Source organism: Chiloscyllium plagiosum, unplaced genomic scaffold, assembly GCF_037043375.1.
Source record: "Chiloscyllium plagiosum isolate Xiang-an unplaced genomic scaffold, Cpla_swu_hap1 HiC_scaffold_1, whole genome shotgun sequence".
In the NCBI taxonomy this organism is placed as follows: Eukaryota; Metazoa; Chordata; class Chondrichthyes; order Orectolobiformes; family Hemiscylliidae; genus Chiloscyllium; species Chiloscyllium plagiosum.
Genome location: NW_028270139.1, coordinates 77,492,344 through 77,505,523, shown reverse-complemented (window position 1 = coordinate 77,505,523; position 13,180 = coordinate 77,492,344). Strand labels below are relative to the sequence as shown.

The window sequence follows — 13,180 nt, the reverse complement described above, 5'->3', positions numbered from 1 at the left end:
ATCTTCTGCCTAGGAACCCTCCAACCATAAGGGATGAATGCAGATTTCTCCAGCTTCCTCATTTCCCCTCCCCCCATCTTATCTCAGTCCCAACCTTCTGACTCAGCACCGCCTTCTTGACCTGGAATCTTCTTCGTGACCTCTCCGCCCCCACCCCCTCTCCGGCCCATCACCCTCACCTTAACCTCCTTCCACCTATCGCATTCCCAACGCCCCTCCCCCAAGTCCGTCCTCCCTACCTTTTTTCTTAGCCTGCTTGGCACACCCTCCTCATTCCTGAAGAAAGGCTTATGCCCGAAACGTCGATTCTCCTGCTCCTTGGATGCTGCCTGACCTGTTGCGCTTTTCTAGCAACACATTTTTCAGTTTAAGAATTACTACCCAGTCTAAAACAGATATTGATTCTTTTAAGGCACAAACACATAAAGGAACAGGCAATTCAACCATGGAGAACAAAATAAGTTAAAGATTGCATTGCATCAAAGGATGTGCCTTATAAGGATGCCAGAAAAACTGGTAAGTCTGATGATTGGGTGCAATTGAGAACCCAATAAATCAGGTCCAAGAAACTGATTAAGAAAGGGAAAAGAGAATACAAATACAAATCAGTGAGGACCATATGGATGGATAATGAAAGCTTTGTTAGGCATGTGAGAAGGAAAAGCTGGGTCAAATGTGGCCTTATTACAAGCGAGGACAGGAAAATTTATAGTGGAGAACAAGAAAATGGCAGAGAAACTAAACAGCATTTTTTAAAATCTCTTAAGAAAATATGGAATATCTTCCAGAAATACTATGCAACCAAGAGTCTTGTGAAACTGAGGAACTAAAAGAAGCCAGTACTAGTAAAGAAGTCGCACATGAAATGTTAACTGGATTGCAGATTCATAAATCCCACAGACCGGATGATATTCAACACATTGTGCTTAAGTAGTAGGTTACATAGATAGTGAATGCATTGGTAGTTATCTTTTAAAATTCGATAGATTCTGAAAAGGGTCCCATGGATTCAAAGCTAGCAAATGTAACTCCACTGCATATGAAGAGAGGAAGAGGGAGAATCAAGAACTACAGGCCTATTAGCTTGAAATCAGTAGTGCAGAAAATGTTAAAACCTATCAATACAGGCTGTGAGAACTGAACATTTAAAAAGGAATGGTAAAATTGGGCAGTCACAAAATTGATTTATGATAGATAAATCATGTTAGACATAGTTTTTGAGAGACTTTTGAGAACAATACACTGTAGCATTGATAAAATGGAACAGCGTATGTGATCAGAAGATATAGGAGCAGAAGTAGGCCATTCTGCCCATTGAATCTGCTCCATCTTTCAATTATATTTCGGCTGATCAGAATTTTCAACTCATCTTTTCTGCTTGTTCCCCATATGCTTGATGCCTTTGTTGATTAAGACCCTGTCTGTTTTCAACCTTGAATACACCTAATGACCCAACCTCTACAGCCTGCTGTGGTAAAGAATTCCAACAGCTCACTACCCTCAGAAAAAAACTGCTCCTCATCTTTTTCCTAACTAGATGATCCCTTACCTTGAGATTTTGCCCTTAGGTCCTAGATTTTCCCACAAGGAAACAACATGTATTCTGTCAAGCTCTCTAAGAATGTGAAATAATATCTGAGATAATAACCTTTAATAAGGTTGTCTCAAATTTTTCAAAGGTGCCAATGAATACAGGGCCAACGAATACAGGGCCAACCTACTCATGCTCAAAACCTTGCGTGCCCAGATAAACCGAGTGAATCTTGTCTGGACTGCTCGCAAATAGTATATCTCTTGCCTTAGAACTAGGGGCCACTGTTTAAAAGTGAAGATTACCCATTTAAAACACAGATGAGTTTTTTTTTTCTCTGAGGGTCATGAGTCTTTCATACTTTCTTCCTGAAAAAGTGTTGGAAACAGATTCTTGAATATTATTCATGCGAAGGTGAATAGATTGCTATTAACAAGGTGGTGAAAGGATATCAGGAGTAGATGGGAATGTGGATTAGAGGTTACAATCAGATCAGCCACAACATTATTGAATGGTGGAACAAGCTGTAGAGGCTGAATGGCCTACTCCTGCTTATTATTCAAATGGTTAATAAACAGACTTTGAGCAAATGTGAGGTCATCATTTGGATCTGAGAAGAATAGAACACCAGCCTTTCCTAATAGTAATTTCTGGAGATCCAGGTACATGGACCATTCAGTACCATAAAAACACTCAAAAATCTTGATCCATTTGTATCTGGGAAAGGAAGTCATGCTTCAGCTGTGCATGACCATTGTTAAACCTCACTTTCTGAGCATAGTGAGCAGTCTGGTCACCATACCTTATGAAGATATAATACGGAGCTAGCACAAAATAATTTATTTGAATGATACCTGGACACAAATTAAGGACGACATTATAAGGAGGGATTAAAGGATCTAGCGTAGTGTCACCTGGAATTTTCAATCTTAAGGTGCGATTTGCTGAGTGTTTTCAAAATATTGATGTTCCTGCTAGTTTGACTCTAAGATATAGAAATCAAAGTCAGAGCTCTGAAGAGTACTATTAGAAAACATATCTAGACACAAAAATCAGTAGAGTTCTCTTCCTCAAACAGCACTTGATGCTAGAACATTGGTAAATTTAAAACCAAAGATTGACAAATGTTTGCTTTTCAAAGGATTATGGAATATGGAGTGAAGGTTGGAACATGGAGCTTGTTTGCGGATCAGCCATGATTTCACTGAATTTCTAAATAAGCTCAAGATACTAAATTAAGTAATATATTTCTATATTACTTAAAATGACCAAATAGATACTAGACTTTATGTATATTATAGTTTTACAGATTTTATTGATAAATAATACCTCCTCTCTTTCCTTTTCAAGCTTGCCCACTCTTTCCTCAAGATGTCGTCTCTCTGTGTCCACAGACAGCAGCTCCAAACGAACTGAGCTGCTTTCGCCCTCTGCCTGATGAGCCTTGTGCTCCCAGTTCTCAGCCTGATTACTTGCCATTCGGAATTGTTCCAGCATATGATGAAGTTCTTGTTCCTATTGTTAGCAAAGAAATGTATAAATATTAAAAGACTGAAGAGTACATGCACCACGTAGACAATCATCATGATTTTCCTTTCATCTTCACCTTTAGGGTGGTGATCCATTAGGGAATGAATCAATGAGGTGACTTTGAGTAGAATAGGTCTACATTCCCCAGAAATTAGAGACAAAAAGTGACCTCATTGCAGCATAGAATCTTACGGGATTTACACATGGTAGATGTTGAAAGGATATTTCTACTAAACATACAGTCTCAAACTGGAGGTCACAGTCTCAGAAAAACATCAGGACTGATAGGAGGATAAATTCCTTCGTGCAAAAGGATGTTGGATCGTTGGAATTGTCGGTCACAGACAGTTGTGGGTGCTCAGACATTAAGAGGCAGTTAAGAGTCAGAGGCATTAACCAAGGGTTAATAGTTTTCTTCATTTCTAAAAAAAAAGTAAGAGATATATTGAGATAGAAGATCAGTTAATGTCAAAAAAGCATCAAATGGCCAACTTCTACTCTCGTTTGTTACATTCCACTTGAACACATATGCAGCAATTCCCACTGATGGCCAATGAGCAAGGTATTCTGAGTTTTGTACATGCATTTTACAAATACAGAAGTATTGCTATATGACCTCCAGTTACATTTCCAGAAAGCAGAATTATCTTTAACAGAACTGGTCAATTTGCATAAATCCAGCAGAAGCACCCTTCTTCTGCCAATAATTAGGAAACAGTGCATGAAAAGTACATCCTATGGAACTCAGAATCTGGATTTCCAAAATTCTTTTGGAATGTCAACTTGATATTGTTGATGCATCTGTACTCAGTAATGCCTACTGCCACATAGAAGGGAAGAGCTCTGGATGCATTTTAAACTTTTAATTGGTATTTCACTTTAAAGTCCACAAACAATGGAAACCTCAGAAGAGGGAAAATGTTTCAAGAGGAAGATATATTAGACTTGGAGCGAGCACAAAACAATTTATTCAAATGATAACTGAATTTAAATTAAGGAAAGATTACAGGAGTTAGCATAGTATCACCTGGAATTTTCAATCTTAAGGTGTGATTTGCTCTGTGTTTTCAAGATATTGAGGTTCCTGCTAGTTTGAGAGTCCAAGGTATAGAAATTAAAATCAGAGCTCTGAAGAATATTATTAGAAAACATATCTTGACACAAGTGTCAGTAGAGTTCTCTTCCTTTCAAGATCTACTGGTGATTTTAACAACAATTACCTAACATTGCAACTGGAGATTATTATTGATGTTTTTAAAGTAGGTTACATACATCAAAAGTTCTCTTCTTTCATTACCATAGCCTTCTTCTTTAATAAAATGCAGTGACTTGTTTGAATATTTTTGCATTGCTGGACTATAATTGGGCTGGGACAACAACACATCGGCTGTTGGTCCAGTTGCTATTAAAGACTGCTCAGAGAAAATGGTATGAGACCAGCATCATTGCTTTAATACAAGTTAGTTCTGTTGGTTCCTCATATCATCCTTGTAATTTTGCAAGGAATTATGAAACCCCAATGCTTTTTGCAGAGGAAATTTTCTTCCTTATCTGCTTTTGCTTAGATTTGACTCCAGATCATGAGCAATGCGATTGACTCTTAACTGCCCTTAGCAAGCTGCTGAGTTGAATCAAAGTGCCACAGAAAATTAGATTAAGAATGAAATTAGATTCAACACAAAATTGACCTAGGTGTCTGAAAGAATGAAAGCACACACTCCCCATTGAATGCAAAGATATTCTCCTCACTTATCCACAAAGTGAGAAGAACTATCCTAATGGCTAGTTAACAGCCTGAAATATCCATGCTCACCAAATTATACATTACAGCCAATGTTTCATCTTCTACCATCACCAATCTTAGATATGTCCTCTACTTAAAGGCAGGACAGATTCACCAGAGGTGGCTGTCTAAGGCCATGAGAAGGTGGGCTTTAGGGTCCTCAACATTGACTCTGTACCCATGAACTCTCACCCAGGTCAAACATGGATAAGGAAACCGCCTGCTGATGATCGCCTCCTGACCAGTGATAGTCAATGGATCAGTAATCTTCCGTGTTGAACAAGTTTGAAAGAAGTAGCAACGTTGGGGGAACTTCAATATTCACTGGCCTGTGGCGCATTATTGGACAACCAACAAGAAGGAAAATCCGACTTGTTTTTATCCTCATGAACTTACTTTTCATTAATGCATCGGACCACGACAACAGTAGCAGGATTGATCTCTGCACAATCCTTGTGGACTGTGGTGTAATGGAATTTGCAAATAACTGTAATATAATTGATATTAATCTGACATCAGCAAATTGATCAAAAGAGATTAGACTGGAAGAAGCATGTAAAGAGAGAGGTTTTAGACACTACACTAAACAGCTGTATTTAGTAACCTGTAAAGTTCAAATGTAAATAAGGAATGTTAAAGTACTCAAGAAAGTGGGCGTGTCTTATTCTAGGATAAGGATCTGTCACCATTTAAGAGTGTATGTGTGAACATCCACAGCTCAGAGATACTAATCAGACATATCTAACTATGCTAATAGCAGGGTAAGCTATCAGTAAAGACCAAGTACTGTCTTCTCACAGTATGACAACTGTGATAAATGGAACAGACTAAGAACAGATCTAGCAGGCTTAGAACTCAACATCCATAAGGCACATGACTCTCAACATCAGCAAAATTGTATTTATCCATAAACTCAAGATTCAGCAAACTCACAAACAACGATTACCATCAAGTCAAGGAAACCAACTCTGGTTCAATGAAGAATGCATGAAATCATCCCAGAAGCAGCACCAAACTAATTAAAAGTAAAGCGTCAACCTGGTGAAGTGTCAATGCAGAACTACTTGCATTCCAAACACTAAAAACAGCATAATAGGGAGGGCTAAGCGATATCATACTGTAAATCAGATCAAAGCTTTGTAGATCTGCCACATCCAATAGTGAAGAGTTGTGTACAATTAAACAACTAACAACAGGTAGAAGCATTAGGGCTTACCCATCCTCACCAACTTCAATTATAAGTACTGAGTGAATGGTCTGCTGGCATCTTCTGCTGTGGAGCTGCCGTTATAGATGCCAGCTTTCAGACAATTCAATTCACCTCTTGTGATATCAAGATAGGACTGAAGGCATTGGATATTGCACAAGGGCTAAGGCCCTGACGGCATCATAGCAATTGTACTGAAGAACAGATCTCTTCCCATGTCAAGCTGTGCGAGTACAGCTACAACAATAGAACCAACCCAACAATGTGGAAAGTTACTTGAGTATGTCCTGTCCAACAAAAGGAGAATAAATTAAATCCTGCCAAATACAGCTCCAGACATCAATACCACCTTCATCCAAACATGGACAAAAAAGTTTAATACCAGGTGAGATGAGAGTGACTTCCTTGATATCAAGGCACCAATTGATCAGGTATTGCATCAAAGACTCTAAGAAAATTGAAATCATATTTTTGAAGGCATTCAAAGGTTATAAGGTGCACACAGGAAAGGACAGCTATGTTGTCTTTAAATGGTAGAGCAAGATCGAAAGGCAAATGTCCTAATCTTGTTTCTAAGCCTACATTCCAATGAAATCTAAGGGGATCAGGCAGCAAAATGCCCACTGATTGGAGTCACATCAACATAACAGTAGATTCATCAGGTTGTTGGAAATGAATCAACTCTGTTTCAGTCCACTACTGCAGGAACTGTCCTAGGTCCAAACTGCTTCAACAATCAGCTTCTCCCCAATAGAAGGTCAAATCAGGATTGCTTGCTGATGACTTTAACTCAAGGACTAAAGTATTCCATGCTATATGTAGCTATAACTAGACAACATTTAGCCTTCAGCCGATAAGTCACGTGGGGCACATGTTGGACCATGCTGCCAATTTTGAAACATAATCTAGCCATATGCCCTTGGCAGTCAATAGCATCAATATCAGAGAGAATCAATAAGCCTAAAAATGTGTATTTTAGAAAAACAGGGCTGAGCTATGAAATAATCTCTTATCAACTAAAATTTGCTCTCAAATGGTTCAAACTGCAAAATTCTAATAAGGATTTTTCCACAATGTTCTAAATGTTAAAAAACATTTTAACTGATCAATATTAAATATAGAAAAGGCATTTTATTAAACTAAAGGACAGGTTAACGTTTCACCATGAATTATCATTAGAATGTCACAATTCTTCTGTAAGCAAGATTTGTACGAAGAACTTAACATGTACCTAGTCCTAAATTACATTCAAACCAAAGAACAAGCAAATAGATAACAAATAATTTGGTGGAGAATAATCAGAACAATAATGGATTAAAGCTTACATTCAGAAACCAACTGTTAGAAATAACAAACAGTTTTATGGATAACAATATGAAAATGTATTTAGTTTCTGATTATCTTTTATCATTGTTACCTTGGCAACCATTAAGCTCTCTATTCTTGCCACTTCGTTGATGTAGTTATGCACTCTTGATTTTAACTCATCCTTTTCATGCAAAGCTTGTTCCAATTCATTTGTGATTGTCTAATAGGAAAATTAGTGAAGGTTATCATAAGTTTTTTATTAATTAGTATAATAATTATAGAATCATTAAACTGCCTAGCATAAAGGCAACAAGGACCAAATTATCACAATTCATACTGGCACAACTTTCTAACCACTGTGTTCATCATTTCTACAGCAAATAAAAAATTTAAAGTTTTTGGATGGTATAGGTTAAAGATTGATCTCAAGTGTAACTAAAGTAACTCATACATAAAGGTGCGCTAAGTATCAATCATTTTTCTTCTTAGCCATAACATGGTTGATACACATTATACTCACACATTATCTCAATAACATTTCTAGTATAACTTTGACAAGGAATTGGTTGGCCAGAAAAATCATTGCCAAGGAGAATGCACCAACTACTTGATGACTGACAATTAACTGCCAAACTTTGAATAAATTTTAAATGAGGTAGGTTGACTCTGATTGGTCAAAGCACAGTTCTGAGAAATGAAAAACAGAATGAATATCACTTTGAATTGTTGAGGTGAAGCAGGTTCAACGTGTATACGAGTATGTCAATCCTAAATTGGTTGTCTGCCCAATTCTTACCACACCAGGGATTAATTAGCAAATGTTAGAATCACATCTAATATGGATACTGTATTTTGATTTTTACAGGTCTGGGCAAGTTGAATCAGTACTGTTCCTGAACTGTTTCATTCGATCCTTTACTGGTATGGACATAAAGCCACATACCCAGCATCAGTGGGCACTGAAATTCATAAACTACATTACTCAGTTGTGTGCTAGGTAGAATCTTCATTTGGCTTGGAGGCAGCATCTTTGTAGTGGTGAACACCAGAGCCCAGGACAAGGGGTTAGGTCAGGGTCCAGGGGCCCATCAGGTTCATGTTGAGGCTATGACTGGGGTCTTTGATTTCTCTCCTATTCCACACAATTCATGTTGCTATTACTTACCAACCTCACCTGTTGCCTCAAACCCCCATTGAGCCTTTTGATAGGATACTTTTCAGGACCAATGTTAGGCTCATTCATTATTTTGTGTGATGTACAGCAGAAATGACTTGAATAGGATAGTTGTTATCCCACACATAAAATTTTAAACAAAGTTTGGCAGTTAATTGTTGGTCATCATCTAATTGGTACATCCATCATGATAATGCCTCTACCAATCAATTGCTAACAAATCAGTATTCTCTTCTCAAAGTATAAATATTATCTTCCCTATATATTGGTGTTTCTCATTAATTATTCTGATGTGTGCAAGATGAAAAGCTTGGAAGAAATATGTCCCCTTTCATTCAAGTTCTATATTATTATATGACTAAATTAACAGATATGAAATGAGGAGGGTAAACAACTTACATAAATGCTGAAAGGGGAATTGGTAAAGAGTGTTACTGGTATGAGTAGCCATATAGGGAAATATATATTTTAAAAGTCAGAAAGGCAAAAAGGAGTTTCGGAGGTTGAGGCAGGCTTAAAAACAACACAAATGCTAAAACAAAAAGTGTAATCAGAGAAGCAACTTAAAGCAACTAGTCAAATTTACAAATGACAAAATAAGGGTATTGGTATTGACATGTTACTTCAGTTTTTACAGCATTAATTAAGGTGGAAGGAATGATGGAAGATGGAATCTGATGGCAACTAGTATGAAATACTAAACACGAAAGAAAAGGAAATAATATCGATGATGCATGAATTGCAAATTAAAACTGGAGACCACCATTAAGAGTTTGAAAAACATTCTGAATTTGGGAAATGTTTTAAGAGTTCAAATTTAAAATCAAAATTGAAATATAGCCTTATATGCTGAAAAGAATATTTCTATCTAACAAGTGTGGACAGGGAAGGGACAATTTGCACCTGATTAAATGTCAAATAAATAATTCATATTACCTGATTTTCCCTCGTCATTTGAGTCAAGTCATCTCTCAAACAACGATTTTCTTTAAATGCAGCATCTCGACACTGTTCTAATTCCTCTGACTCCTTATGAATAGAATCTAGTTGCCGACGTAAGGAATTTATTTCCCGGTCTCGGTTACTTAGAGTGTCATTCAAAAGGCTGAGCGAAAATAAAGTTTAAAAAACAAGTCAAATTTTCAGAAGATTTCAGTGTGACTATATTATAGCTTTAAGAGGTGCATTTTGTCTTGTTTTTTTTTCTGAAGAGAAGTTTTAAGAAAAGCTACTGAGCTTTCTATTCAAATCCAATAAAATAAACAGCCTGTGATGCCTTGCTTTTTTTTAAAAGTTGGAACAACAGAAGCAGCCTGAATGGGTGGGGTCAAGCTCTCACAGAAGCAGGATTTATAGTTTTAGTTTATCAGCTGCTGGGGTTACAAAACTGAAAGTGGAAGCCGTTTTGTCTCTCTCTGTTATAGCTAAAAGCTGGGGGTTCTCTGCTGCTAGAATTGCATGCAAGACATCGGTTTTACTGAATTTGCCTTTTTGCTATGGGTGTACTTATAGGATATTACTACATTGGAACAGTTACTGCTTAGTAGTTAAATAATCCATTATTTTGTTAAGTTCTCCAGTAGAGTTAAGTTATTCCAATTTCTCTTTTCTTTTGTTGTATTTTAACTACAGTGTATGAATAGAATATTTTACTTCAAAACTGGTAGTTTGGCCAATTGAATTGTATCCGGAACACAATGCCTAGTACTTGCCTTTAAAAGTCCGGACTATCTTCTTAATATATTTTGTGGGGGTTTGATCTGGTCCATAACTAAAGTTATCTATGAGTTCTGTTGTGTTACCACTATACTTACTCCAGGGCAGATTCTAATTCAGTCACAGTAATTTTCATATTGGTTATCGCCTTTTCCTAGAAATGGAGAAAATATGAACTGTATCAGTCAATTTCAAGAGCCATGAATACATAAAAAATTATTACTGGCCCATTAGTATTCAAGAATGGGTACACATGCGTAGCTCCAGCCTCCTGAAATCCCTTGGGAAGCCTATCACTTTCCCTTACATATCCTATTAGGATAATTGTTTACATTTCATCTGTAGCACCAATTGCTTGATCAGAATTTTAAGTTGATGCAACAACACAAATTTAATACTACTTTAGGGATTATAGAGTATGAAAATGTCTTTAATGGTGGACACACACACACACACACACAAGTTTTTTAATGCTAAGATTAAATTCTTTCTCTCCTCACATTAGGATATCAGGCAGGTTTGAACTACTGTTGCTAAAAATCTGCAGATTTCTCAAACCAAAAATTATAACATTTTTCACAAGACAATTCAAATCCAATATAATAAAAACAGGAAATACTGAAAATACTCTGCAACACAAGCAGCATTTGCAGAGAGACAAAGATTTTCAAGTGCCGAGTCCCACATCAAATTTCCTAGTATTCTCCAACAGGAATAAATATTATAATCTACTTACTGTTTGCTGAACACACAACAGAAAGGTTAACTTAATTTTGGAATAGTCATATTAGTGTATTCACCCGATTGGCAAGGTTCTCTTCTAAGGTAGCAATTTTTTCGGTTTTTTCATCCACAGCATCCTGCAAGCAATCCTTCTCCTGGTCTAGAGCAGATACTGTAGTTTTTAATAAATTGATTTCTTCTCGTAGACTAGAATTCTGTCGATTGTACTCACCTAAGCAACAAAATATAATATACTTTAAATTTGTTTGACCACTTGTAATGCACCTCCACAGTCTACATAATAACTTTACACTTGTATTTGCCTGCTTTTATACCAATGAAGTCATATACAACACTGTCAATCACAACATTCAATACGATAGGTTCTCAGTGCTTTCCAATTTACGGCTCCATCAGCCTCACATGAAGGTTGCTGTTTCTAATCCCATGCCCCAGACTGCTCTACCACTCTGCCTCTCTTTAGCTACTCATTTAGGACTCTGTACTTTGGCTACTGATTTAATATTCTCCACAACTTAAAAATTCCAATTCTGCCTTTGGAGGGGGGAGGAGGTTGGTGGTGTGTGATTTGCATATTATTTTATGTTGGATGTGCCAAATAAATAGCAAAATAACAAAATAGTACAAATAATAAAGTGGTTGCATGTTTTTACAACATTTTAAAACAACAATACAAAGGTCTAAAGTCCAGATTTAACCTGCATGGTTTGGACATAACGGTTTTTGAACCTGAAGAATTTAGCTTCGTAGATGCAATGTTATATTGGTATTACCGAGTCTCTCCTCTTGTCTGTCAATTCTGTCTTGAGCTGTCTGAAGTTCCTTGCTTTTCACACTCAACCGATGCTGTATGTCTACAAGAGACTTCTCCAGGTGGTCATTCAGCAACCTGAAACATTAGTACAATGCAGTCATTTCTTGGTAAGGATAATTATTGTTTAACATTTGAAAATGAGAAGTACAGGTAGTTCTTCTATAATGCGATGGTTGCGTTCCTGTGCAACCAAGCATTATAGAAAAATTGTGCTTTAGGTACAGTGCTTAAAGCATTGGTAATGTAATTATATTATAGCCAACACGTTTTAAAAGTGTGCATTTTATAAACATGTGTGCTCAATTTGGCAATTGCGTTAGTGAATTCGTATTAATGAATTGCATGTTATAGCAGAACAACCTGTATCCAAAAACATGATTTATCTTTGAATTTATTCCTCCCCAGTGCCTCGGGCCACCACCCCTTATCCTAGGCCCTCCTCTCCCTGCACCTCCTATCCGGCCGGTGTGGGTAAGTCTGATTCATGGAATCATCTTTAAGTGACTAACATGACTCAGGTATCCTTTGTTTCAGTATGTTTTCCTGAATGTGTTCGTGGAGTGTCTGGAACTTGTTATGGGCCAGGCAAAACCCCCTCAAAATATATCAAGAAGATAGCCTTGATCTTAACTTTTATCTTATTTAAAGGCAAGTGCAAGATTCTGTGTTCCAGATGTGATTAAATTGGTCAAACTGCTGGGCTTTAAGCAAAACACACTTTATTCTTATAACACAATGAAAATACACACAAAAAAAGTTATAACTCTAACTCTATTGAAATATTTAATAAAATAATGTGTATTTTAACCTAATCATCAACTGTTTCAATAATAGCCGCATCCCATAAACACAACCTTGGCAAAGGCAAATTCAACAAAACAAATTTTCTCACTTGCTATCTCCAGTCCAGGAGAAAGGAACACCAAAATATTGAATCCAGCAGAAGAGAGAGAATTTAAGCTTTTAGCTGCAGCAGAGAGAGCTGAATCTAGCTTCTTCAAGTTCAAAAACCCTACTTATACTTAAACTTAAAGCCAAACTAAAGTCCTGGATCTGTGTGAGGCTGACTCCATACATTCATTTTTTGACTAATTAAAGAAAAACCACATAAGAAGTGCAAAACGGTTTATCCACTATTTCTGAAAAGACATTCTGACACCACTGATAACACCTCTCTGCAAGAGAAACAGCACACAACAAATCCCTCTTAATGGCACAGTATCATCACAAGCTCCAAATCTTTAATAGCTCCTGCCTATCCATGTGCCACATCAATGAGAAGCCATACAGTATGTTGAGTGTACACTATGCCCAACACAATCACTTGCTTCTTCAATAAAACACTTCCACATTTATTGAGCGTTTACCTTTTG

The 13,180-nt window shown here is 37.0% G+C and overlaps 1 protein-coding gene across 2 annotated transcripts in view; it reads right to left on the bottom strand.

Annotated features, from left to right (window-relative positions):
* Nucleotides 1–13,180, bottom strand: part of cep135 (centrosomal protein 135) — a 135,814-nt gene that overhangs the window by 16,031 nt on the left and 106,603 nt on the right. For both annotated transcript variants that reach the window (XM_043690562.2, XM_043690581.2), the window contains exons 17-22: nt 11,767–11,882; nt 11,050–11,204; nt 10,348–10,403; nt 9,470–9,638; nt 7,469–7,579; nt 2,861–3,046 (exon numbers count right to left, since the gene is read on the bottom strand). In XM_043690562.2, coding sequence (XP_043546497.2) covers nt 2,861–3,046; nt 7,469–7,579; nt 9,470–9,638; nt 10,348–10,403; nt 11,050–11,204; nt 11,767–11,882 — 793 coding nt within the window. The remainder of the gene's footprint in view (nt 1–2,860; nt 3,047–7,468; nt 7,580–9,469; nt 9,639–10,347; nt 10,404–11,049; nt 11,205–11,766; nt 11,883–13,180) is intronic.